This window comes from Lutra lutra, chromosome 16, assembly GCF_902655055.1.
Source record: "Lutra lutra chromosome 16, mLutLut1.2, whole genome shotgun sequence".
Classification (NCBI taxonomy): Eukaryota; Metazoa; Chordata; class Mammalia; order Carnivora; family Mustelidae; genus Lutra; species Lutra lutra.
The window spans coordinates 45,738,629-45,765,710 of record NC_062293.1 but is presented as its reverse complement, the minus strand read 5'-3'; the positions used below and the strand labels follow the sequence as shown (position 1 = coordinate 45,765,710).

The 27,082-nt window shown below is 40.2% G+C and overlaps 1 protein-coding gene across 4 annotated transcripts in view; it reads left to right on the top strand.

The window, feature by feature from the left end:
- SMYD4 (SET and MYND domain containing 4) overlaps positions 1-27,082 on the top strand; it is a 49,396-nt gene that overhangs the window by 7,511 nt on the left and 14,803 nt on the right. For all 4 annotated transcript variants that reach the window (XM_047707479.1, XM_047707477.1, XM_047707478.1 and 1 more), the window contains exons 3-5: positions 11,600-11,744; positions 17,885-17,974; positions 19,496-20,633. In XM_047707479.1, the coding sequence (XP_047563435.1) occupies positions 11,600-11,744; positions 17,885-17,974; positions 19,496-20,633 (1,373 nt within the window). The remainder of the gene's footprint in view (positions 1-11,599; positions 11,745-17,884; positions 17,975-19,495; positions 20,634-27,082) is intronic.

Genomic DNA, 27,082 nt, shown 5'->3' with positions numbered 1-27,082 from the left:
ATTTAATAAATACTGATCGGATGACAGTTTGGAAATATGTACAAAGCTCTTTACGAACTGGCACGTATTAATACTCAATATGACATATAAATGAGAGCTTTTAACGCATACCTTTGAAGTTCAGTGTTAACATCTTTATCTCTGTGCCAGCAACTATCAATAGTGTCTCGCACATAGAAGGCACTCAGATTTTGGTTGGAAGAAATAATGAGCACAGCATTTAGCCTTAGTAGTTTGGGTACAAACTGGGTACAATTAGGGTAATAGTTGGGTTTGGGGTTTGTTTTTTTTTTTTTGTCCGCTTGTTAGTCTTCTTTTTCACAAATGTTCACAAGTTAGAAATACATTCATCATATTTGAAATGATATTTAATGAAGTTTAACAGGAAAGTTTCTCTTTTACCCTTCTCATTCAGTTCCACAGAAATAACCACCGTTTATTGGAGTTTTTTAGTTCTTTTTATGTATTCTGCTATAACTGTAAATAAATGCATGCATATCTGTTTCTTTATTCTGTTGGATAATATTATGTGCTTTGTTCTAGGATGTTTTTCTCCATGTCACACCTTGATCTTTTGGGCAACCCCGTGATATCACGTGTATAGTTATGCCATAATGTAGTTAATTCTTTCCCTGTTGAGGGGCAATTATATATATATTATTATATATATTATATATATATATAATATATATTATATATAATATATTATATATAATATATATTGTATATAAATATATTTATTATATATATTTTAATATATATTATATATTTTATTTATATTATATATATATTTTAAACATTTTATTTATTAAATAAATAAAGATATTTATTTATTTGACAGAGATCACATGTAGGCAGAGAGGCAGACAGAGAAAGAGAGAGGGAAGCAGGCTCCCCGCTGAGCAGAGAACCCGACGTGGGGCTCGATCCCAGGACCCTGAGATCATGACCTGAGCCGAAGGCAGAGGCTTAACCCACTGAGCCATCCAGGCGCCCTTAGGGGCAATTATGTTATTTTCACTTGTATTTTTTTTTTTTAAGATTTTATTTATTTATTTGACAGAGAGAGATCACAAGCAGGCAGAGAGAGAGGAGGAAGCAGGCTCCCCGCTGAGCAGAGAGCCTGACGCGGGGCTCGATCCCAGGACCCTGAGATCATGACCCGAGCCAAAGGCAGTAGCCCAACCCACTGAGCCACCCAGGCGCCCCATTTTCACTTGTATTTTTACTGTTACAAACAATGTGACAGCGAACAACTTTTTTTTTTTTTTTTTTAAGATTTTATTTATTTATATGTCAGAGAGAGTGTGTGCACACAAGCAAGGAAAGAGGCAGGCAGAGGGAGAAGCAGGCTCCCTGGTGTTCTAGGAGCCTGATGCAGGACCTGACCCCAGGACCCTGGGATCATGACCTGAGCCAAAGGCAGATGCTTAACCAACTGAGCCACAGGGGCATCCGGACTTTTTTTTTATATGTTTTTGTATATGTATTTAAGAATTTAAGATAGATTCTTATAAGAGGTATGGTTGCAATCACTCGTTATGAGTATTTTAAAAATTTAATAAATACTGACAAATTGTCTTCCAAAAAGACTTCACCAGTTTACCATGAACAACGTATGAAAATCACTTCCCGGGGCACCTGGGTGGCTCAGTGGGTTAAAGCCTCTGCCTTCGGCTCAGGTCATGATCCTAGCGTCCTGGGATCGAGCCCCGCATCGGGCTCTCTCCTCTGCAGAGAGCCTGCTTCCTCCTCTCTCTGCCTGCCTCCCTGCCTGCTTGTGATCTCTCTCTCTGTCAAATATATAAATAAAATCTTTAAAAAAAAAAAAAAAAAAAGAAAATCACTTCCCTATAATCCTTGAAGAGACTAGAAAGCAAGTCTTTGATTTTAATTTTGCCAAACTTCAGGATAAAAGTGTCTAGTACTTGTTTTGTTTCATTTTTTTGTTTTGCATTTTTCTGATTACTAGTGAAGGAATGCATCATTTCTGACATCACAGCCCATCTATATTCCTTCTACAAACTGTTCGTTTGTGTCCTTTGCCCGTTTTTTACTGGGTTGTCTGTCTTTTATGAATTTATAGGAGATCTTTAAAATTCTGGCCATATAATTCTTTGCTATATATGTGAGTAATTTTTCTCCTAGTCTGCTATTTCTCTTTGTTTTACTTGCAGTGTTTTTGCATTGTATATAAATTGTGTGTGCTTTCATTTTTATATAGGTTTATCTGTCATTTCTTACGGCTTTTGAGTTAGGTCTCTTGCTTAGGATGGTCTACTCCAAGATTATAAAAATATTCTTAATTATTTTCTAACATCTTTTTTGTAGTTTTGTATTTTAGTTTTCAGTATCAAGTCCGTCTGGAATTTAAAGATTTTATTTATTTGTCAGAGAGAATGAGCACAAGCAGGGGGAGCGGCAGGCAGAGGGAGAAACAGGTTCTCTGCTGAGCAGAGAGCCCGACGCGGGGCTCGATCCCAGGACCTTGGGAATATGACCCGAGCCGAAGGCAGAGGCTTAACCCACTGAGCCACCCAGGCGCCCTAGACTCTATTTCTATGCCAAAACTAAAGGGTTTTTACTGTGACTTTATAGTTATCATTAGAATTCTGTCAGTTTCAAGGGACAGAAACCTAGCTCAGTTAGAAAATGTGCGCACTATGAAACTAGGATATCCAGAGGCAGATTTTAATCCGTGGCCTTGGATGGCATCAGATTTTATCTCTTCATCTCTCAGACAAACTCTACACCTGATGGGCATAGTAAACATTGGTAGGCTTGAGCACAACCTGAACCACAAGGAAAGAAGCCATCTTTCCTGAGAGTTTGGGCAGAAAAGGTCTGGATTGGACTCCAATCAACCTGATTTTGACTGCCAGTGAATCCTTTCAACCAAAGGTTTGGGGCCTTTCTGGTTGGCCAGGCCTATTAGCACATGCTCAGCCCCTTTGCCACATTAGGGTAGTCCCTACTTCAGCCACAAGAAATGGTTTTCTCCCTGAGATCTTATTATCAAAAGTAGAAGGAAGGAGCATTCAAAAGCATGGAAGTCTGGCTTCTCTTTGGCCAAGTTCCCACACATGTGTATACTCATTCTTTTTCAAGAGTATCTTGGGTATTTTCTGTACATTTCCCCCTTGTAACTTTTGTTGGCTTGTCAAGATCTGTAAAAAAAATACTGGATTTTGGGGGCATCTGGGTGGCTCAGTCAGTTAAGCGTCTGCCTTGGGCTCAGGTCATGATCCCAGGGTCCTGGGATCAAGCCCCGCATCAGGCTTCCTGCTCGGTGGAGAACCTGCTTCTGCCTCTTCCACTGCCTACTGCTCTGCCTACTTGTGCTCTCTATCTCTCAAGTAAATATGTTCTTTAAAAAAACAATACTGGGTTTTTGTTGGGGATTATGTTGGATTTATAGATACAGTTAGGAAACTTGACATCTTTACAATATTAAATTTCCTCATCCAAGTAAAGGGTATGTCTTGCCATTTGTTTAGGGCGTCTTTTATAGCCTTAAGTTTTATTGTTTTCTTTGTATGAGTCTTATACATTCCCTCTTAGATTTATTCTTACTTATTGTAAGTTTTTGTTATTATTGTGAATAAGACTTTTTCTCCCCCAATTACATTCTCTAACTGATAATTGGTGGTATAAATAAAAGCTAGGAATATTTTCTTATCTTATAACTGGCCAACTAACTGTATTTTCACATATTTTATTGTTTTTATGCCAATTCACTTGGAATTTTTAGGTAAATAGCTGTATCTACAAAGAATAATCCTCTTTTCTAATATTTTTATCCCTTATTTTATCTTTTAATTATCATAGCATTAGTTAGACCTCCAGTACAATATTGAATAGTAACAGCCAGTTAGGACATTTGCCATAGGTTTATAGTACATACCCATTTTCAGTTTAAGGGAAGTTGCCTATATTGTATCATAAATAGGTATTGAATTTTATCAAATACTATTTTTAAATATATTTTGGATGAAACGGTCATTTTCCTTTTCTCCTTTGATTTGTTACTATAGGACTTACATTTGTATATGTACTGAAGTTGAACTGTTTTGGAGATAAACTCTATTATCCATCTTTCTTTTAACGTGGCTTGATTCAGTTTTCTGATATTTTTAATTTTATATCTATGTTAATTAATTATATTAGCTTACATATTCTTGTGTGTGTGTGCATGTATGTGCATGTGCCCATGCTTTGTCAACTCTTGGTATCTGGGTTATGGTGGCTTTTTAGCATGAATTGAAGAGCTTCCCATTGTTTTCTATGCTCTGAAATAGTTCATATAATGTAGGGATCATTTGATTCTTAAAGACTAGTGGAAATATCCTGTAAAAATGTGTAGACTAGGTACCTTATTAAATGGAAATATTTTTAGGATGCCTGAGTGGCTCAGTTACTTAAGCCACTGAGCTTTCAGCTTAGGTCATGATCCTAGGGTCCTGGGATCAAGTCCAGCATCGTGCTCCCTGCTCAGTGGGGAGCCCATTTCTCCCTCTGCCTGCCACGCCCCCTGCTTGTGCTCACTCTCCTTCTTGCCCTAACAAATAAAATCTTTTTTTTTTAAATTAATTAATTAATGGAAACATTTTCCTTTATTTTTTAAAAGATTTTATTTGTGGGGCGCCTGGGTGGCTCAGTGGGTTAAGCCGCTGCCTTCGGCTCAGGTCATGATCCCAGGTCCTGGGTTCGAGCCCCACATCGGGCTTTCTGCTCAGCAGGGAGCCTGCTTCCTCCTCTCTCTCTGCCTGCCTCTCTGCCTACTTGTGATTTCTCTCTGTCAAATAAATAAATAAAATCTTTAAAAAAAAAAAAAAAAAAAGATTTTATTTGTTTATTTGGCGTAGACACAGCGAGAGAAGGAACACAAGCAGGGGGAGTGGGAAAGCAGGCTTCCTGCCCAGCAGGGAGCCCAATGTGAGGCTCTATCCCAGGACCCTAGGATCACGACCTGAGCCAAAGACAGATGCTTAATGACTGAGCCACCCAGGCACCCCATATTTTCCATTTTTAGTTGAAATTTTTATCGGAATAATACACATATAGCGCAAGAAGTCAAATAGTAATTCACAGCTTATAAAGAAAAACAGCAACACTTTGTCTCATTCTTCCCCATTCCCATTTCCCAGAGGATGCTGCTTTAATTGTTTTCTTGGGTATTTAATTTCATATTTCTAAAGAGTATGCTAATACTGCTGTTTTTTGAACTTTTAGCTATAGATGTCAAATTTTGCTCTCTCAACTCCAAATCACGTGTATATACTTTGTTTTTGCCTCATCATCGTAACTATATTATAGCTTTTAATGTAATATAATCAATAGAATATAATGTTGGTTAAACAAATGTCTGTGTAAATACTACTCATATGAACCACGAAGTAGACTTCGAATTACATTTCTCTTCTTGTACAATTCTTGTTTTCCGGGGCGCCTGGGTGGCTCAGTGGGTTAAGCCTCTGCCTTCAGCTCAGGTCATGATCTCAGGGTCCTGGGATCGAGCCCCGCATCGGGCTCTCTGCTCAGCAGGGAGCCTGCTTCCTCCTCTCTCTCTGCCTGCCTCTCTGCCTGCTTGTGATCTCTCTCTGTCAAATAAAGAAAAACTTATAAAAAAAAAAAATTCTTGTTTTCCCTGTAATTAATAATTACCTCCATTTTAATTTTTTCTGTGTATCTGTCACTGCTTCATCCCCAAACTGCTTTACTTAGAACAAAGTAGCTCTGAAGACATGTTTGTAAAACTATTCAATCATAATCTGAAGTGACCAAAACATTTAAACTTACACTCTATATGCATGCCCATTAAATAAAAGTATGAATTGGGCCTTTAAAGTTTAAACCCAGGCATATATTTTTCTTTCTTGCTGGTTTAGTCTTTGAGGAATGTTTTCCCAAGACAGGTAACTTTTATCAGTATCGTCCTTTTGAGGACAATGACCCTCCCTCACAATTAATAATATCTCACTGTCCTGGGAGATCCTAAACAGACTCATCCACACCCAGGCACCCCTAAAAATAGTTTCTAATATTGAATTATTTTAAGTCTATGGTGATACTCAAAGACATAAATAAGTAAAAGAAAGAAAGGAGGAAACATTTGTCTTACAGAAAGCCAATTAATAAATTTAGAAATAATGATAGAACTAGAAAATCACCATTTTATAACCCAGGATAATAACCGATTGTGGCAGTGGTCATCGATGGATGTTCAAACCATTAGAAGAAAGACCATTGGGGGACCTGGGTGGCTCAGTGGGTTAAAGCCTCTGCCTTTGGTTCAGGTCATGATCCCAGGGTCCTGGGATCGAGCCCCTTGTCGGGCTCTCTGCTCCGCGGGGAGCCTGCTTCCTCCTCTCTCTCTCTCTGCCTACTTGTGATCTCTGTCTGTCAAATAAATAAATAAAATCTTTATTAAAAAAAAAAAAAAGAGGGGCACCTGGGTGGCTCAGTGGGTTAAGCCGCTGCCTTCGGCTCAGGTCATGATCCCAGGTCCTGGGTTCGAGCCCCGCATCGGGCTTTCTGCTCAGCAGGGAGCCTGCTTCCTCCTCTCTCTCTGCCTGCCTCTCTGCTTACTTGTGATTTCTCTCTGTCAAATAAATAAAATCTTTAAAAAAAAAAAAAAAGAAGAAGAAAGACCATTGGAACAGGTTATTCACATGATTTCAAAGTATGACCCTTAGATTACTTACTAAGTTCAAAGGGAAAGGTATCTTTACATTGGAGAGATCCACAATCACCACTTTAACCAGGCAGCCAAATTTAGCATCACCAATGGGGACTACTTGATATTATATGTCTCCTGACTTGAAGCAATAGGAACTATACAGATTTGCCTATGTACTAATATCCTTGACAAGAATTGTTTAATCTGAACCTGATCATAAGGAAGCAATGACACAAAACCAGAGTGTGGAACATTTCTTGGCCTTGAGTCTTTGAAAAAGTCGGTCATGAAAAGCAAAAAAATTATCAGACGTACTATCCTCTCTGTACCCTGTGCTGAGGCTAGGACTTGATGCTTTGCCGGTTGACAAGAGAGGCTTTCCCTTTGTAGGTATCTAGAGAGAAAAGGCAAGACTGGAAGAAGAATCTTTTTTTTTTTTTTTTTTAAAGGTTTTATTTATTTATTAGAGAGAGAGAAGGAGAGAGAGCACAGGCAGACAGGGTGGCAGGCAGAGGCAGAGAGACAAGCAGGCTCCCTGCTGAGCAAGGAGCCCGATGTGGGACTCGATCCCAGGACGCTGGGATCATGACCTCAGGCGAAGGCAGCCGCTTAACCAACTGAGCCACCTAGGCGTCCCTGGAAGAAGAATCTTGATTCTTTCTGTCTGCTCCCTAATTAGAATCCACATGAAAAGAATGAAGTTGGACCTTTACCTTATACCAGATACAAAAGCTAACTCAAAATAGCCCAGGGACTTAAAACTTCAGCACTAAAACTATAAAACTTTTAGAAGAAAACCTAAGGCAAAAGCTTATGACCGGCCGGCAATATTTTCTTGGATATAACACCAGAGCCACTGACAACAAAAGAAAAAATAGACAACAAATGAAAATTAAAATACTTGGTGCATAAAAAGATAACAGAGTAAAAAGGCAACCCATGGAGGGACACCTGACTGGTTCAATCAGTAGAGCCTGCGACTCTTAATGTCAGGGTCATAAGTTCAAGCCCCACGTTAGGCAGAGAGATTACTAAAAATAAAAATAAAGACTTTTTTAAAAAAAGCATCCCACAGGGGTCATGATCCCAGGGTCCTGGGATCGAGCCCCCTATCGGGCTCTCTGCTCAGCAGGGAGCCTGCTTCCTCCTCTCTTTCTGCCTGCCTTTCTGCCTATTTGTGATCTCTGTCAAATAAATGAATAAAATTAAAAAAAAAAAAAGCATCCCAGAGAATGGGACATAATATTGGCAAATCACGTATCTGATAAGAATTAATATTTAGAATATATAGCGAACTCTTAGACTCAACAGCAAGAAAACAAACAACCTGATTAAAAAATGGACAAAAAGGGCACCTGGGTGGCTCAGCCAGTTAAGTGTCTGCCTCCAGCTCAGGTCATGATCCTGGGGTCCTGGGATCAAGCCTCACATCAGGCTCCCTGCTGAGCAGGGAGTCTGCTTCTCCCTCTCCCTCTGGCCCTCCCCACTGCTTATGCTCTCACTCACTCATTCTTTCTCAAATTAAAAAAATAAAAAACTTCAGGGGCGCCTGGGTGGCTCAGTGGGTTAAAGCCTCTGCCTTTGGCTCAGGTCATGATCTCAGAGTCCTGGGATTGAGCCCCACATCGGGCTCTCTGCTCAACAGGGAGCCTGCTTCCTCCTCTCTCTCTGCCTGCCTCTCTGCCTACTTGTAATCTCTGTCAAATAAATAAATAAAATCTTAAAAAAATAAATAAATTTTAAAAATAAATAAATAACTTTAAAAAGATGGACAGATTACTCAAGTAGTTCTCCCAAGAGGATATATAAATGGCCAATAAGCACATGAAAAGTCATTAGGGAAATGCAAATCAAAACTACAATGAAATAACACCTCACATTCATTAGGATGACTCCTAGGGAAAAAACCCAGAAAATAGCATGTGTCGGTGAGGATGGAGAGAAACTGGAGCCTTTGTGCATTGCTGCTGGGAATGTAAAGTGGTATAGCCACTCTGGAGAACAGTGTAATTCTTCAAAAAATTAGAACTAGACAGGCGCTGGGTGGCTCAGTGGATTAATTGTCTGCCTTCAGTTCACGTCATGATCCCAGGGTCCTGGACTAATGTCCCTTGTTGGGCTCCCTGCTCAGTAGGGAGTTTGTTTCTTCCTCTCCCTCTCCCCCAGCTGGTGCTTTCTATCAAATAAGTAAATAAAATCTTTAAAAAAATTAAAACTAGGATTACTGTATGATCCAGCAATCCCACTTTTGCATTTGTACCCCAAAGAATTGAAAACAGAACTTGCACGGATATATTTGCACACCAGTGTTTATGACAGTATTTTTCACAATAGTCCAAAAGGGAAAAAACCCAAATGTCCATCCACAGATAAATGGGTAAACAAAATTTGGTATGTACATAGAATAGAATATTCTACATCCATAAAAGATGAAATTCTGATACATGCTACAATAGGGATGAATCCTGGGAATAGTATGCTAAGTGAAATAAGCCAGGCATAAAAGGGTAAATATTGTATGATTCCACTTCCTAAAGTACCTAGAATAGACAAATTCATAGAGACAGAACATAGAATAGAGGTTATCAGAGGCTAGGGTAAAGGAGGAGTGGGGAGTTATCTTTTGATGAGTACTGAGTTTCAGTTTGCCGTGGTGACGAAGTTCTGGAAATGGATGGTGGTGATGATTGTACAATATTATGAGTGTGCCCAATGCCACTGAACTATACACTTAAAAATGGCTAAAATGTAAATTTTTTCCTGTGTATTTTACCACCATAAAAAGATTAATTGGAAAAATTGTTTTATCTCACTTCCTCGAATTCTTATTGTACTATTCCAGAAGAAAATTTGAAATATTAAAAAAAAAAAAAAAGATAGAACTTCCAGTTGCTTTTGAAAACTTTGAATCAATTACTGAGTTAACTTGGTGCCTAAAGAAAAGAAAATGATTACACCTAAGTTGTTAATTGCCCTGAAGAACAATTAGACAATATTGAATTTATCATCATTTTGGATTAGGATAAAGAATATCCATTGTTAGGCAAGAAGAGTTTTGCAGTTCACCACAGTCTTTTCATTTGAATTAGGATTTTCGGGGTTAACCTAATTTAAGACAAAAATAAAAAAGAACAGGCCTTATGGTACACCAGATATGCATGGGGTATAGTCCTCATAATGTTTTAGACTGGAATTTATTTAGAGCAGACAAGCATACTTTAAAGATTTTATTTATTTATTTTAAAAAGAGAGCCCCAGTGTGGGGAGGAGCAGAGGGAGAGGGACAAGCAGACTCTGCACCGAGCACAAAGCCGACCACGGGGCTCGATCCCAAGACTCTGAGATCATGACCTGAGCTGAAATCAAGAGTTGGGATGCTTAACCAACTGAGCCACGCAGGCTCCCCAAACACACCTTTTAAATTGAATTAAATTAAATCTTTTTAATTTTCGTTTTTGTGTTGAGATTTTTTCTATATTGTGTTTAAATACTAATAAGGTATTTGATATTAATCATGCATAGTAACGTTTTGTGAAATTTCAATATATACATACTCAGATGCATCACACTGAATCATAGTTTAAAAGCTATTCCCTACTACAGGTCTTTGTAAGCAAAAATTTGAAATACACTTTTCTAAACATTCTTAAGTTTTGATTTTGATTTCTTTGACCCAAGAGTTGCTTAAGAGAATTTTTAGTTTTCACGTTATGTGTATTTTATTTTATTGCTTTACAGTCAAAGAGAGAACCTAGGGTATTCTATAGTATTTCTCCTTGATGGAAGAAAGGTACAGTCTCCATTGCCAGTGTGTGTGTATATTTGTGTGTGTATTAGATCAAATTTGTTAATTTTACTATAAAATAGAGCATTTGTATACTTATTTTTTTTAGCTTTTCAGGTTAAAATAATTTCAGAATTACTTGAAAAAATAGTACCAAGGAATTGTGTTAGGGCCACCTGGCAGCTCAGTTGGTTAAGCATCTGACTGTTGATTTTGGCTCAGTTCATGATCCCAGGGTCGTGGGATCGGGCTCCCTGCTCACTGGGGAGCCTGCTTCTCCCTCTCCCTCGGTTGCTCCCCCTGCTTGTGCTCTCTCTCTCTCTCTCAAATAAATAAATAAATCTTTAAAAAAAGAAAAAGAATTGCTGTATGATTTCCTTTGTTAAATACAAGTCAACCGGGCGCCTGGGTGGCTCAGTGGGTTAAGCCGCTGCCTTCGGCTCAGGTCATGATCTCAGGGTCCTGGGATCGAGTCCCGCATCAGGCTCTCTGCTCAGCGGGAGGCCTGCTTCCCTCTCTCTCTCTGCCTGCCTCTCCGTCTACTTGTGATCTCTCTCTGTCAAATAAATAAATAAAATCTTAAAAAATAAATAAATAAATAAATACAAGTCAACCAAGTAAATTTTAAAAATCAAATTGGCTTTATTAATTGATTCATAAATTGAGCACCATCCTGGGGTGCCTGGGTGGCTCAGTCAGTTAAGCATCTGCCTTCAGGTCGTGATCCCAAGGTCCTGGGATTGAGCCCTATATCGGGCTCCTTGATCAGTGGGGAACCTGCTTCTCCCTTTCCCTCTACGTCTTCCCTCTGCTTATGCCCTCTCTCTCAAATAAATAAATCTTAAAAAAAAAAAAAAAAAGAAAAAGTTGAGCGGCATCCCATCTAGCAAGTAGAGGGGAGCTCCAAAGGGCTACAGGAAGGGAAGGTTTTTAAAGGTAGAAAGGGAGTAGAAAAGAAGGAAATTATTAGCAAAGAATCCATTGTTTTAGGCAAGGTCACTCTTCCCCATTCACATTACATGACACAATCTCATGTATCCCAGGGTTTTACAGGTACTCCGATTTCAAGTTCAATGGTTAGGAGCTTCTCTTGAAATAACAAATGTGTGCTCTTTTTTGTTTATTTCTTCATGAAGGCCTGAGGATGAGACGTTTTTAAAAAGTCTCGCTAGCGGTTACCTTGTGGGAAAGGACCCCAATGCTCCTCCTTTCTACAGAGAAGAAGGAAATAAAAAATTTCAGAAGAAGGATTATGTGGGAGCCACAGTACTGTACTCTAAGGTAAGGCACCCCCAGCTCAGCAGAAGGGGCTATGTTAACAATTTAGCAATGTGTATTTAAGCTTTTTGCTGAATTGTGTAGCCACTGGTTGCTTTGTTTATAATTTGTGAATTGAATTTAATAAAACCGGCAAGGGCACCTTGGTGGCTCAGTGAGTTAAAGCCTCTGCCTTCGCCTCAGGTCATGATCTCAGGGTCCTGAGAAGGAGCCCCACATCGGGCTCTCTCTGCTCATCAGGGAGCCTGCTCCCCCTGCCCCCCCATCTGCCTATTTGTGATCTCTCCATCTTGCTGTCAGATAGATAAATAAAATCTTTAAAAAAGAAAGAAAACCGGGGCGCCTGGGTGGCTCAGTGGGTTAAGCTGCTGCCTTCGGCTCAGGTCATGATCTCAGGGTCCTGGGATCGAGTCCCACATCGGGCTCTCTGCTCGGCAGGGAGCCTGCTTCCCTCTCTCTCTCTGCATGCCTGTCTACTTGTGATCTCTGTCTGTCAAATAAATAAATAAAATCTTTAAAAAAAAAAAAAAAGAAAGAAAGAAAACCGGCAGAATTCTGCTGTTGGTTATATGCCAGGACAACAGGTAGTTTGTATTGTGTGTCCTGGGTTTCATCCAGAAACTTCTATTCTCAAATTCCCACAGACACCTTGTAGCACTATAGGCTTATTGGACCCCTGGCTCTGCCTTGCCCAGTGTCTGTTAGCTGTCATTGAATTGCATGCCATTTTTATCTGATGACCAACGAGGCTGTTGGTTTGATAGTCCCAGTTTAGAGAGCACCTCAATTTTTAGCTAGCCACAGTGATAGTTTACAACCAGTATGACTTAGAACTCTGAAAGGAAAATAAGTTCAATTGCCGCAGCCTATTTGAACTCCATTTGGAAGGTTGTCAACAGATGCAGAGATACCTAGGAGATATTGTGAGTTTGGTTTCAGACTACCTCAGTAAAGCTTGTCAAGTGAATTTTTTTGTTTCCTGGTACATCTAAGGGTTGTTTACACCATACCGTTGTCCGTTAAGTGTGCAATAGCATGATATCTACAAAAAATGTATACATACCTAGGGCGCCTGGGTGGCTCAGTGGGTTAAAGCCTCTGCCTTCGGCTTTGGTCATGATCCCAGAGTCCTGGGATTGAGCCCCGCATCGGGCTCTCTGCTCGGCAGGGAGCCTGCTTCCCTTCCTCTCTCTCTTTGCCTGCTTCTCTGCCTACTTGGGATCTCTATCAGATAAAATCTTAAAAAAAAAAATGTACACATACCTTAATTTAAAAATACTTTATTGCTAAAAACAATACCACCATCTGAGCTTTCAGCAAGTGATTGTCACTCTTCCCAGCTCACTATAACAAATATAATAATGATGAACGGCTTGAAGTATTGCAGGAATTAACGAAATGTAACACACAACGTAAGCAAATGCTATTACACGGTGCCGACAGACTTGTTCGATGCAGGAGTGCCACAAACCTTTCATTTGTGGGGGGAAATAATACCATGTCCGAAAAGCACATTAAAATGAGGTATGCCAATATTTAAAATTAAGCATCACTGAGCTAGATTTCTATGAGAAAGAGTGGCTTTTACTGATCTGCTGCCCTTACTGTCCGGCTTCCATGGTAGTAACTGAAACAGGACCCCTGAGAGACTTTCTTCTATAACATTTAAGAGATAAATATGGGCCTAAAGCAAGAGTGAACTGATCCTCTGCCCCCCCATCCGTGATCTTGCATATTGAAAGAATGAGTATGAACTTGAATGGAGTCTGAATCTTTACCAGGGCCAAGTGTTAATATTTGGAGTTAGTTTTCCAGCAACTATCAGACTTAGAACAACAGCCTCTGGGACTGATGAAGGCTCTGCTTTGTAATGTTGTCACATAAAGTATTTACTGGACTCCTGTAAGCATTAGTGAATGCTGAAGAATTAAGGTTCACCAGATGTAATGATGCACTAATAAATGGCTTAATAGTTCTTTTTCAGAGTTAATCTCTTCTACTTTATGCTTGCACATCAGAAATGTGATCCCATGGGAAGTTTTTCAAGGAAAACAAGTAAAAAAGTGAAATCAGACAAAAAAATTAAGGCTTAAAAAAATTAAGGCTTGCTCTGGATATGGAGGGAGATGAGCCTTCCTATTTCATGAAGCTAGAATTTTGGTGGTTATGGCACTTTGCAGTTTTCTACAAAGCTGCTATTTTCTCTCTTTTTAAAAATAATATTTGTTGTTTTTATCTCATTATCAAAGTACTATATTTTGTAATTTACTTGGAAAATAGAAGCATGAGGAGTAAAAAAATCCCATAACCAATGATAGGCACTGTTAACATTTTTGCTTATATCCATCCAGACACTTTTTCCTCCGAAAATATGTTTTTCTTTTACAAAATTGGGATAATGCTGCACTTACTGTTTTGTAATCTGTTTTTTTCCCTCAACAATTTATTGTGACCATTTTCTCGTGTTATTAAATTTTCTGCTAGCCCATGATTTTTTACAGCTAGCTCAGTGTTCCATTACAGGGAACTGTACTTGATTTAGCGCCTCCTAATGCTGGCAGACTGCTTGGTATTGCACAGCTACAAAGAAACGTCTTTCTAGGTAAATATTTTTACACATCTGATGGTTTTCTTGGGATAAATTCTGAGAAGAGCAATTGCTGGGTCAGTTGAATGTATTTCTTTAAGGCCTTTGGTACTTGATGCTGAATTGTTCTCTAGGAAAGAACTAGTTAACAACCCTTCTAATGAAGTATGGGAACGTTCGTTTCTCTATATACTTAGCAATACTAGTTATTTTTTTTTAAAGACTTTATTTATTTATTCGACAGAAAGAGAGAGATCACAAGTAGGAAGAGAGGCAGGTAGAAAGAGAGGAGGGAAGCAGGCTCCCTGCTGAGCAGAGAGCCTGCTGCAGGGCTCAATCCCAGGACCCTGAGATCATGACCTGATCCAAAGGCAGAGGCCTAAACCACTGAGCCCCCAGGTGCCCCCCCTTTCTTTTAGGATTTTATTTATTTATTCGACAGAGAGAGAGATCACAAGTAGGCAGAGAGGCAGGTAGGAAGAGAGGAGGCAATACTAGTTATTAAGATTTTGGGGTATCTGGGTGGCTCAAATAGTTAAGCATCTGCCTTCGGCTCAGGTCATGATCCCAAGATCCTGAGATAGAGCCTCGAATTGGGCTCCCTGCTCGGCAGGAAGCCTGCTTCTCCCTCTCCTTCTACAGCTCTCCCTGCTTGCGCTCTTGCTCTCTTTGTCAAATAAATAAGTAAAATCTAAAAAACAAAAAGATTTTATTACTTTATTTTTAAAGATTTTATTTATTTATTTGAGAGAGAGCTAGAGAGAAAGAGCACAAGGAGGGGGAGAGACAGAAGGAGAGGGAGAAGCAAACTTTCAGCTGAGCAAGGAGCTCACAGAGGGGCCTTGATCCCAAGACCTTAGGATCATGACCTGAGCCCAAGGCAGACGCTTAACCATCTGAGCCACCCAAGTGCCCTTCTATGTATTTTTGAATAGGAAATGTATTTACATAGTTCAAATTCAAAAAGTAGAGAGTATATTTATAATGTAGTCTATTTATTCTGTTCCAATCGCCACCTGTTTACCCAACACCAGAAGCTAACCTGGTTAAATGTATCTTTCCAGGGGCACCTGGGTGGCTCAGTTGGTTAAACTGCTCTGACTCTTGATCTCAGCTCAGGTCATGATCTCAGAGTCCTGATTTCAGGGTCTTAGGATGAAGCCCCACCTCAGGCTCCTCACTCAATGCTCAGCAAGGAGTCTGCTGCATTCTCTCCCTTTGTACCTCCCCCAGCTCACATGTGCTCTCTCTCTCTCTCTCAAGGAAATAAATAAATCTTTTTTTTTTAATGTATCTTTCCAGAGATACTTTGGCATATAAAAATGAATACAAATACTCTTATTCCTGCGCACACACACTTTTTATATAAATAACATTCTGTATACACTATTCAGCCCCATGCTTTTTTCACTTAATAGTATCTTGAAGATCATTCTACATCAGTACATGAAGAGCGTCCTTATTCTTTTCTTGATAGCTACATGATTTTCCATAATATGGATGTATAGTTTATTTAACCAGTTTCTTGTAGATCTATACATAATTGATCTAAGTTGTTTCCTATCTTTTGCTATTCCAAACAACCTAGTGTTGAGAAACTTTGCATATGTTATTTTGTACATATCTTTAGGGTAAAGGCTTCTATCTGTAGGATAAATTCAAGAAGAATTGCTGGTGTAATGGAGATATAAATGATACGGATGGATGTGAAAGATACATACATATTGCTAACTTGCCCTTCCTAATCTTGAAACCAACTTATACTCCCACTGGCAACATAACAGAATGCCCATTTTCCCACTCCTTTGACAACTCAGTGCACTATCAGTTTTATTTATCTCTGCCAGTCTGATAGGTAAAAAATAGGGATTTTTCTCAATTTATCAGATGAAAACTTTTTTATTGTAGTAAAACACACACTACACACAATGTTCCATTTTAACCATTTTTAAGTATATATAATGCAGTGGCATTAATAAGCACATTCACAGTGTTGTGCAGCCATCATCATTATACATTTCCAGAACATTCTCACCAACCCAAACAAGCAATCACTTTCCATACCTCCCTTCCCCCTCACCTCAGGCAACCTCTGTTCTACTTTCTGTCTCTATGATACTGCCAATTTCAGGCACCTCATGCAAGTGAAATCATACAATACTGGTTCTTGTGTTTCTGGCTTATTTCCCTTAGCATAATCATTTCAAAATCCAGTAGAGTTTTAATTTGCATTTTGCTGATTAGGAATGAAGTTGAGCATTTTTTCATATGTTTACGAGCCATTTATATTTCCCATTAGAACTCTCTGTTCCTATTATTTGCATATTTTCCTATTGAATTATTGGTCATCATCTTACGGATCTGTAGGAACTAATTATAAAGTAAAGAAATGAGCCCTTTGCCTGTGATAGGAGTTGCAGATATTTTTTCCAGTTCCATGTTTGCCTTTTGAGATTGCTTTTATTGGTTTTTGCTGTAAAGAAATGTTTTATATAGTCAAATTTATTAACCTCTTATAAAACTTCTGGGTTTTGTATCATAGTTAGAAAGGGATTCCTCACTTCAGCATCGCTTTAGGTTATTCCCATAGTTTCTTCTAGTGCTCCGCGAGTTTCATTTTTTACATTAAGATTTTGATCCATTTAGAATTTATCCTAATGAAAGGTTTATCATAGAGAGCCAGCTTTGTCTTCAGTGGCTACCTTCTGGTCACAATAATTTTACTGAGTAATCTCTATCTTTTCTTCAGTGGTTTGAGATGCTGCCTTTATGATAATTATTAATCCTTGCCAGTTTGGTGGTAGAAAAAAAATGAAACATTGTGTGCTTTCGTTTTCATATATTTTGTGATCCACAAATGAATTAACTGTTTTCTAAGAAATAGGTATCATTAGTGTTTCTTCTTCTGTGAATTTCTATTTGTGCCACTCACCCTTTGTTATGTGCAGGATTGTGCTTGCAATATTTTCCTCCATTTTCATTTACCTTCAGTATTGTTTGTGGCTGAAGCTCCGTTTGATGCTGCTGTCTTCAAAGTGCTTTGAATATTTATTTCCTCATTTGATCTTCACGGCTTGGCTCTAAGGTAGTTAAAAATGAAGCCGAAGCACAAAGAGATCCACTAACTTTACCAATTTCATATCATCTTTCATAATATAGCCCTTATTATCTGAAAAAAAAAAAGTTTTTTTTTTTTTTGAAGATTTTATTTATTTGTTTGTCAGAGAGAGAGAGTGTGTGTGCAAACACAAACAGGGAAGCAGCAGAGGGAGAGGGAGAAGCAGACTCCCCACTGAGCAGGACACGGGGCTTGATCCCAGGACCCTGGGATCATGACCTGACTTGAAGACAGACACTTAACTGACTAAACCACCCAGATATCCCCCCAAGAAACACTTTAAAGATGCTAGTTTTTGGTGTGCCTGGCTGGCTCAGTAGGTGGAGCATATGACTCTTGATCTTGGGGTTATGAGTTCTGGCTCCACGTTGGGTATAGAAATTATTTTTAAAAATACTAGTTTCCTTTGATGTCTTTAACTGGTTCATTGTTTTGCAGGGAATATCCCATGCGAGGCCTCACACTGCGGACATTTCACTGTGTTATGCCAATCGCTCTGCAGCCCTCTTCTACATGGATGAGTATGAAGTGAGTATCGGGGTGCTTGGTGTGATTGGAAATGATTGGTAGGAGGTTCACTAGAAGACTAGGCCTTCAGCTCTGCTCCTACCTTAGAGCACTAAAACTGGCCCCTGCTGTGAACTGGTCAAGTTGGAAGAAAATTGGTATCCTCCCAAATTTGTTCTGATGCATTTTTTCTTTCTCCTGATTCGTTTTACCTATCACAGGTGATCATGTGGGGTGGTATTGGTTGACAGGAGTCCTGGCACATGGCACGGGGCCAGGGACTATATATATCCAGTGGGTCAGCAGTTCTCAGTGTCAAGATGAGCTGTGAGATGTGTTGCTAATAATACTTCAGGTTCCAAGGGTTTGCAAACTATTTACTTATTTGTTTCTTAATAAGTGAAGCATGTTCAGGGTTATCCCTGAGGTAATATAGTTCACCCTCCATACACATTTTGAATGGGCAGCTAGAAGTTACGCCGCAATGCCTGTGTATGCCTCTGAGGGAGTGGGCTTGATAGGAGTGGCTTTTTTCTCATTCCCCAATTGGCGGCTAAAGCCAAGCTCTCAAATGTCATTTTGGTAACATCCATTTTGGAATGCCCCGGGAATTTTAAAAATATGCCCTGGAGTTAAGAACTAGTTGAATAATCACAAGTTGACACTTATTGCCCTTTGAACTGAAAGAGACAAGCAAGTGGGGCGCCTGGGTGGCTCAGTCAGTTGAGTGTATCTTGACTCTTGATTTCGGCTCAGGTCATGATCTCAGGATCCTGAGATCGAGCTCCACATCAGGCTCCGTGCTGGGGCGTGGAGCCTGCTTAAGATTCTCTCTCTCCCTCTCCCTTTGCCCCTCTCTGCCACTCTTGCCATCTCTCTCTCTGTCTCTCTCTCCAAAAATGAAATAAAATAAAAGAGGCGAGCAAGAATTTAACTCTAGGCCCTAAGCAGGAAAGTCCTAGGCAATTGAGGACAACAATTGGAAGAACTTGTGAACTATGTAACCCTTTATAACCTCTCTACATTGGTTATTTTTATTTCCCTTCTTGTAGCAGCAGTTACCATATATTGAACACATGTGCTCTTTTCAGCACTTTAGGTATATTACCTTATTTCATCCTTAAAACAACCCTGTGAGGTATCTGTGTTTTTCAGATGAGAACACTAAGATACTGAGAAATCAAGTTGCTTGCACAAGGTCATATAGCTAGTAAGAAGCAGTCAGGAGTGGATTGCAGATCTGTCTGGCTTCTAAGCCTACTCCTTTAATCACTACAGTTCTTCTGTCTGTAAGACTTTCTTTCACTCTCAAAACAGGAATATTTAATAAGACAATTAAATTCAATATCCTTGGCAAGTATGACTTAATTTCTTAAAAGATCACACAGCAGAATATGATCTAAAGAAATAAGCAAGCATGTAGTTAGAGTTGCTCCATTTTTAATCATCTTTAACTTTCCTGTAGATTTTTGTTAAGATTTTCAGTAGACATTGAAGAGTCAGGTCCAAGGGGTTCATGGGGGATTTCCTTTCTATTTTCAGATGTGTCTTAAAGATATCACGAGGGCACAGATGCATGGGTATCCAGAAAGTTTGCAACCCAAGGTGACATTGCGAAAGGTCGAGTGTCTGGTGACCCTGGGGAGACTACAGGAGGCAGGCCAGACCATCAGGGATCTTGAAAGTAACTTTGCTGCCAAACCAACCGTAGCAGCTGCCCAGTTTCAAATTCTGCAGCGAAACCTGTGTCGTCTGAAAATGAAAGTACAAGAAAGGGAGAGGCTCACAGCAACCTTCCCAACAACTCTAACAAAAATCTTTGAGGATATGGACCTAAGGGAGGTGAATGAACAGATTCCTTGTGCCTCGTCCTCTGTCAGCCTGTGCATGGACTCTTTACGAGGCCGCTATCTGATTGCCACAGAAGATATTCTCCCTGGAGAGCTCTTGGTGAAGGAGGATGCTTTCGTGAGTGTCCTTAACCCGGGAGAAAGGCCCCCACTACATCAAGGCCTAGCAAGCAAGTGGGATACCAGAATCACCAATGGGGACCTCTACTGTCACCGATGTTTGACGCACACTCTGGCCATGGTTCCCTGTGATGGTTGCAGCTATGCCAAGTACTGCAGCCACGAGTGTATGCAGCAGGCTTGGGGTCTCTACCATAACAGAGAGTGTCCTCTCGGGGGGCTGCTGCTCACACTGGGTATCTTCTGCCATGTCTCGCTGAGGGCGACTCTTTTAGCTAGATTCGAGGGTGCCAGCAAAGTCATAAGGAAGCTTAGCGGTGAGATTAGTAACAAGGACATGTGCTCACCTGACAGTGAGACTCCAGTACACACACTCCGTTCTGACCTGGGAGGGGAGAGTGAGGAGAATGGCAACATAGTTCAGACCCCAGTTCCAGGCTGTGATGTCAACGGCAAATACGAAAATAACTACAATGCTGTCTTCCACCTCTTGCCCCATACTGAGCACCATAGCCCAGAATACAAATTCCTCTGTGCCCTCAGTGTGTCGGCGCTCTGCAGGCAGCTGGAAGCAGCCAACTCCTCAAAGCCGGACACCGCAGCGCCTCCTATCTTGTGTTCCGAGTTGAGTACCTGGGGAGTGGCCATGTTGAAGCACATGTTACAGCTACAGTGCAATGCTCAGGCCATAACTACCATTCAGCAGACAGGTAAGAGGGGAGCTTTGTTTGCCTTACTCTGTTGTTCTTGATGTTGCTCACGTCTGGGAGGAAAGAACTGTGAACGAAAACAGTAGTGGTGGTCTAATGGGAAAACACGGCTAACTGTCCTGTGTTACCATGATTGCACCATTGAGAAGCTGTGTGACCCAAACTCTTTGAGCCCACTCTGCCTCGGTTGTCTTGTCTCAGCAACAGGTAGTTTAATCCCACCTAACTTTACTGAGTTGTGATGATGAGGTGTCTGTTTACAAATATACTTGAAAATTAAAAACCCTGTTACAGAGGGATTTTTATTGTGAAGGAGAACTAAAATCATAAGACTGCAGAAAGAAGAGAGGTCCATGGGGCGCCTGAGTGACTCAGTACGTTAACCATCTGTTCAGCTCAGGTCATGATCCCAGGGTCCTGGGACTGAGCCCTACATAGGGCTCTCTGCTCAGTGGATAGTCTGCTTCTCTCACTCTCTCTCTCAAATAAATGAATAAATAAAATATTTTTTTTAATCTTAAAAAAAGAAGGGTCTGCCGTTGAGTTAAGGTATCAAAATCTTATTCATGTGACTCAGCTACTCTGTCTCTTCTCTTTCCAGCTGACGGATTTCTTCTGTCCTTCTGTTTTAAATTTCCAAGAGAGTAATCTGGCCAAGCATAGCTTTTCACACAGTATTGAACGGTTGGCCAGCCTGTTTGGGCTGTCCTTTGGCCAGGGGCCAACAATCTAGGGGCTGTCTCTAGACACAGACCAGCCTAGACATGCTTGCCTGAACCAGGTCCTACAGACAAGGCTATTTAAGCTAGATGGAGAGGTTGAATGTGGCCAGCATCATGAGTGACACTGTACCAACAACAGATACTATAGAAAAGAAACAGTGTTTCTGGTACTTCTATTGTGGGATCTCCATTTTAGCAGATAATGTCTTTCAGTTCAATTAGGTCATTATACCTTTCTCAAATTTCTAATTAACTCTACTGAGGGGAAAAACTGGATATTACCTAAACCTAAGATTTATAGACAGACTGATGTAAATGTGGCTTTAGGAAGCTATGCATGCTTAGTTCTTTTGATCTTCTCACATTAGGTAATCTAGAATTTCATCAACCTTTTATATGTATGTTTTTATCTTTAATTTTAATGCAGCTGCCAAGTTATATGGTGTGTAGGCATTTCACGAGAAGTGTTTTGGAGGAAGACTGTCTTCCCCATCCTGAAGCACATGGAACACCCCCAGAATAGCCCTGGCTTCATCCTATAATGCTAGGAAATCCCATTGCAAGCCAGTCTCCATTCTCTCCTCTGCTTCCATTGGCTTCTCTGAGCCATTGCTACCTTCTAAACTACATCTGTTGGGTGTTTTTCTGGAATTATGTTTTCCCTTGGGTACATTCACTGGCATTTAAAAAAATTTTTTTTCATATATTTTTGTTTTTGTGAATATAAAAAAAAAAAAAACAGTATATGGGGCTTCCAGATTATAGTGGCAGAAAATTACCGACTCCTGATTTTATTGTGTCTTGCCTCTAAAGTACTTAATAGAACATACAAAAAAGATACAAATGCCAGGAGCTCTGAAAACTATAGAAACTACTGTCCAGGTAAACAATAGCAGGCTAAACAATAGCAGGCTGAATCCCTGTGGCAGAAGGGCCAAGCTATGGGCACCAAAGGAGACTTCCATCTGCTTTCCTCCAGTGGCCTGTCCATAACTGTCAAAGAATCTTAGCCTAAATGTTTTTGCTCTGTGTGCATGACATATCATTATAGTCCGGTTTTTACTTGCATAGCAAGTTTCAGGTAAAATTTTTCCCAAATTGTTGAGAATAAACTTTTGGATAGTAAATGTATGTATAGGCAGGAATACCTGTATGTTCTGTGGCTAATAAGGATGAGGGAAATAGATTCATAGCATGATACTGGCTACCTGGAGTGATGGAAAGAGGATTGGAGACTTTGGCTTTACCTGTCAGGCTCTATATTTTATGTACAATTTATTCCTTATATTTTAAAAATATATATAAAGAGGGACGCCTGGGTGACTCAGTCGGTTAAGCATCTAACTCTATACCGGCTCAGGTAATGATCTCAGGGTTGTGAGATCGACCCCCAGGTTGAACTCCCTGCTCAGCACAAGTCTGATTGAAAGTCTCTCTCTCTCCCCCTACCTCTGCCCTCCCTGCCCCACTAGTGCGCATGCTCTCTCTCTAGCTCGTTCTCAAAATAAATAAGTAAGTGAAATCTTTAAAACAAATAACTGGGGGTACCTGGGTGGCTCAGTCATTGAGCATCTGCCGAGCCACACCAGGAGCCTGCTTCTCCCTCTCCCTCTGCCTGCTGCTCCCCCTACTTGTGCTCACTCTCTCTCTCTGCCAAATAAATAAAATCTTTTTTAAAAAAATAGATAAGTGTACTCTTAAAAAAAAAATTAAATGACTAAATAAAAACATATACATAGGAGGGAAAAAAAAAGGCTAAAAGCAAAAATACCAAAATCTTAACCATAATCAATTCTGAAGGTAGAAGTATGGGTTACTGCTACCTTCTTCTTTGAACTTTTACTACAGTTTTAAAATTAAAAACATTGATTCAGGGGCCCCTGGGTGGCTCAGTGGGTTAAGCCTCTGCCTTTGGCTCAGGTCATGATCTCAGGGTCCTGGGATTGAGCCCCGCATCGGACTCTCTGCTCAGCAGGGAGCCTGCTTCCCCCTCTCTCTCTCTGCCTGCCTCACTGCCTCCTTGTGATCTCTCTCTGTCAAATAAATAAAATCTTTTAATAAAATAAATTGAATTAAAAAAAAAAACATAAAAACCAGTTCACTGAGGGGCGCCTGGATCACTCCGTCAGTTAATTGTCTGCCTTCCACCCAGGTCATGATCCCAGGGTCCTGGGATCAAGCTCCATGTCGGCCTCCCTGCTCAGCAGGGAGCCTGCTTCTCCCCCTCCCTCTGCCTGCCACTCCCCCTGCCTGTGCTATCTCTCTGTCAAATAAATAAAATCTTTAAAATAAAAATTTTTTAAATAAAAACCAGTTCACTGAGCAACAAGATGATAAAGTGAAATGAATCTTTCAGAATTGGTTAAAAAAAATTTTTTTTTTAACAGTATACTCTGTTTACAGAAGCAACATAGAATGTTTGGGTAAGACATGTTGGGAATCACAAGCAAATCAGGATATTGGAATTAATATGAAATATTAAGATTAGGTACCCAAGGTACCTAATAAAAAGAAGGAATTTCATTTTTTTGTAGGACACTTTCCACACTGAAATACATCAATCTTAGCTCTCAGAAACATAGAGATTGTAACTACAAAGCAAAAATTATTAAGTATACCAGGAAAAACTAGCAAAAACACCATAGTTGTGAGAAACTTTAATATACCACTCTGATTTTGACCAAATATATCAAAAATAAGGATCTTGAAGCCAAGATAACTAATATACTATGGCATTCAGTACATACATCTATCAAAACTTGTGTGCGTTAGACCACGGTGATGTGTTGTGGGTCAGGAGCAAATGGCCAAAAAGAACTCCTGAGATATTTTCAGTGCAAAAGGTGCTTTTATTAAAGCATGGAATAGGACCCATGGGCAGAAAGAGCTGCACTGGGGTTGTGAGTAGTGATTGATTATATACTTTTAAGTTGGGTGGGTAGAGATAAGGAAGTTTCCAAAAGGATTTTCATGTGTTAAGGAAAACTAGAATAATGGGAAAGGCATACAATCCATTTTAAAGATTTTTTTTATTTACTTTTAGAGAGAGAGAGAGTATGTGTCATGAGCAGGAGAGAGAACAGCAGGAGGGGAAGAAGGAGAGGGAGAGGAGAACCTCAAGCAGACCTCTGAGCCCAACGAGGGGCTTGATCTCACAACCCCGAGATCACGACCTGAGCTGAAACCAAGAGTTGGACACTCAACTGACCGGGCCACCCGGGTGCCCCCAATCCATTTTAAAAATTTACTAGAATAATGTTACTGTGTGAATCAGTGTTTTTAATTAAAACTGTAGTGAGTTCTTCTTCAAAGAAGAAGGTAGCAGTCACCCATACTTCTACCTTCAGAATTGATTACTGTTAAGATTTTGGTATTTTTGCTTTTAGTCATCCTTTTCTCCCATGTATATATTTTTATTCAGTTATTTATTTATTTATTTTAAAGATGTCATTTAGGAGTATCTGGGTGGCTCAGCCAGTTAAGCATATACCGTAGGCTCAGGTCGTGATCCCTGAGTCCTGAGAAGGAGTTCCACATCAGGGGGAGCCTGCTTCTCCCTCTTCCTCTCCCTCTGCCCCTGCTCATGTGCTCTTTCTCACTCTCTCTTGCAAATAAATAAATAAATAATTTTTAAAAAAATTAAGATTTCAGGGATGCCTGGGTGGCTCAGTTGGTTAAGCATCTGCCTTTGGCTCAGGTCTGATCCCAGAGTCCTGGGATCAAGCCCCTTATTGGTCTCCCTGCTCAGCAGGAAGCCTGCTTCTCCCTCCGCCTGCTGCTCCCCCTGCTGTGTTCCTTCTGTGGCTGTGTCTGTCAAATAAATAAATAAAATCTTGAAATAAGTTTTCATTTATTGAGAGTGCGAGCTCATGCACACATGCATGGGATGGAGGGGTGCAGGCAGAGGCAGAGGGTGAGAGAGAATCCTGGAAGTCTGGCTGTTGTCAAGCTAAGGTTGCTTTTTGCCTCTAGGAAAGCTTTAACGTTAAGGCAGTTGGGAGCTCCTTGAGGATTGTCATACTCTGCCTGTCTCAAGTATTTGTCAATGGGCTACAAGTTGTAAGGAAATTTAATTTTACTTACTTTCCTTTTGTCTTTGTTCTCCTCATCACAGGGTTCAGTAAACTTTTTCTGTAAAGAGCCAGACAGTAAATATTTTAGGCTTTGCAGGCCATGGCGTCTCTGACTCACCTCTGCCATTGCAGCACCAAAGTCGCCATTGACAATGCAGAAAATGACTGTATGGCCAGGTTCCAGGCACACTTCATGATGGACTCTGAAATTTGATTTCTTAGAATTCACATAGTGAGCATTGTTCTTTTCATTTTTTTTTTCAACCACTTAAAAATGTAAAAGCAGTTCTTAGACTACACTCTACAAAAACAGGCAGCCCGCATGATTTGGCCAACAGGTTACAGTATGTAGACTCCTGACAGAGACAGAGATTTGGCAAATCTAATTAAGATATCTATTTAGTGAAAAGGAAAAAAGCCCACAAAATTAGGAGCAATGAAGGAGTATAGCCAATAATATAAATTAATTTTTAAATTTTAAGCAATTATTTAATATCATTTTAGACTCTTAAATTTGAAAACATTAAGTAGAAAACTTGTAGAAAACATAAATTTCCTACATTTTCTCAGGAAGAGAACACTTCAAATATCCAGTGATTGTGGGAGAAATTAAAGATTATCAAAATATCTCCAGGAGGGACGCCTGGGTGGCTCAGTTGTTAAGCAGCTGCCTTCGGCTCAGGTCAAGATCCCAGCGTCCTGGGATCGAGCCCCGCATCGGGCTCTCTGCTCAGTGGAGAGCCTGCTTCCTCCTCTCTCTCTCTCTCTCTGCCTGCCTCTCTGCCTACATGTGATCTCTGTCTGTCGAATAAATAAATAAAATCTTTAAAAAAAAAAAAAAAAGAGATCCCAGCGTCCTGGGATCGAGTCCCACATCGGGCTCCTTGCTCGTCAGGGAACCTGCTTCTCCCTCTGCCTCTGCCTGCCATTCTATCTGCCTGTGCTCCCTCTCTCTCTCTGATAAATAAATAAAAAATAAAAAATCTTTAAAAATATATATATATCTCCAGGAACGCCTGAGTGGCTCAGTCAGTTAAGTGTCTACCTTCTGCTCAGGTCATGATCTCAGGGTCCTGGGATCGAGCCTCTCATTAGGCTCCCTGCTCAGCAGGGAGTCTGCTTCTCCCTCTCCTTCTGTGGCTCCCCCTGCTTGTGCTCTCTCTGTCTCTCTCTCTGACAAATAAATAAAATCTTAGAGATATATATATATATATATATCCATAAAAAGAAGCCAGACCCACTCTTTTCCATGTAAGTTCTTTAAAACTTCTAAGGACCATATTTAGCCACATTTTTAAAAAAAGATTTTAAGTATTCATTTAGGAGAGAGAGCGAGCCCAAGCAGGAGAGGCAGAAGGAGAGGGAGAAGCAGACTCCGCGCTGAGCTGGGAGTCTGGCACGGGGCTTGATCCGAGGACCCTGAGATCACAACCGCAGCTGAAGGCAAATGCTTAACCTTCTGAGCCATCCAGGCATCCGTAGTCACATTTTTTAATAAAACAAAAAATAGCTTTCAAAGAACAGATCATTTTTATACAATATAAAGTGTTCCGGGGCATGGGGGAACCTGGAGTCCTTTCCCATTCATTTTGCAAAGCCAAAGATAAGAACTATAGATTAGTCTCACTTGTGAATATCACTGTAGGAATCCTGA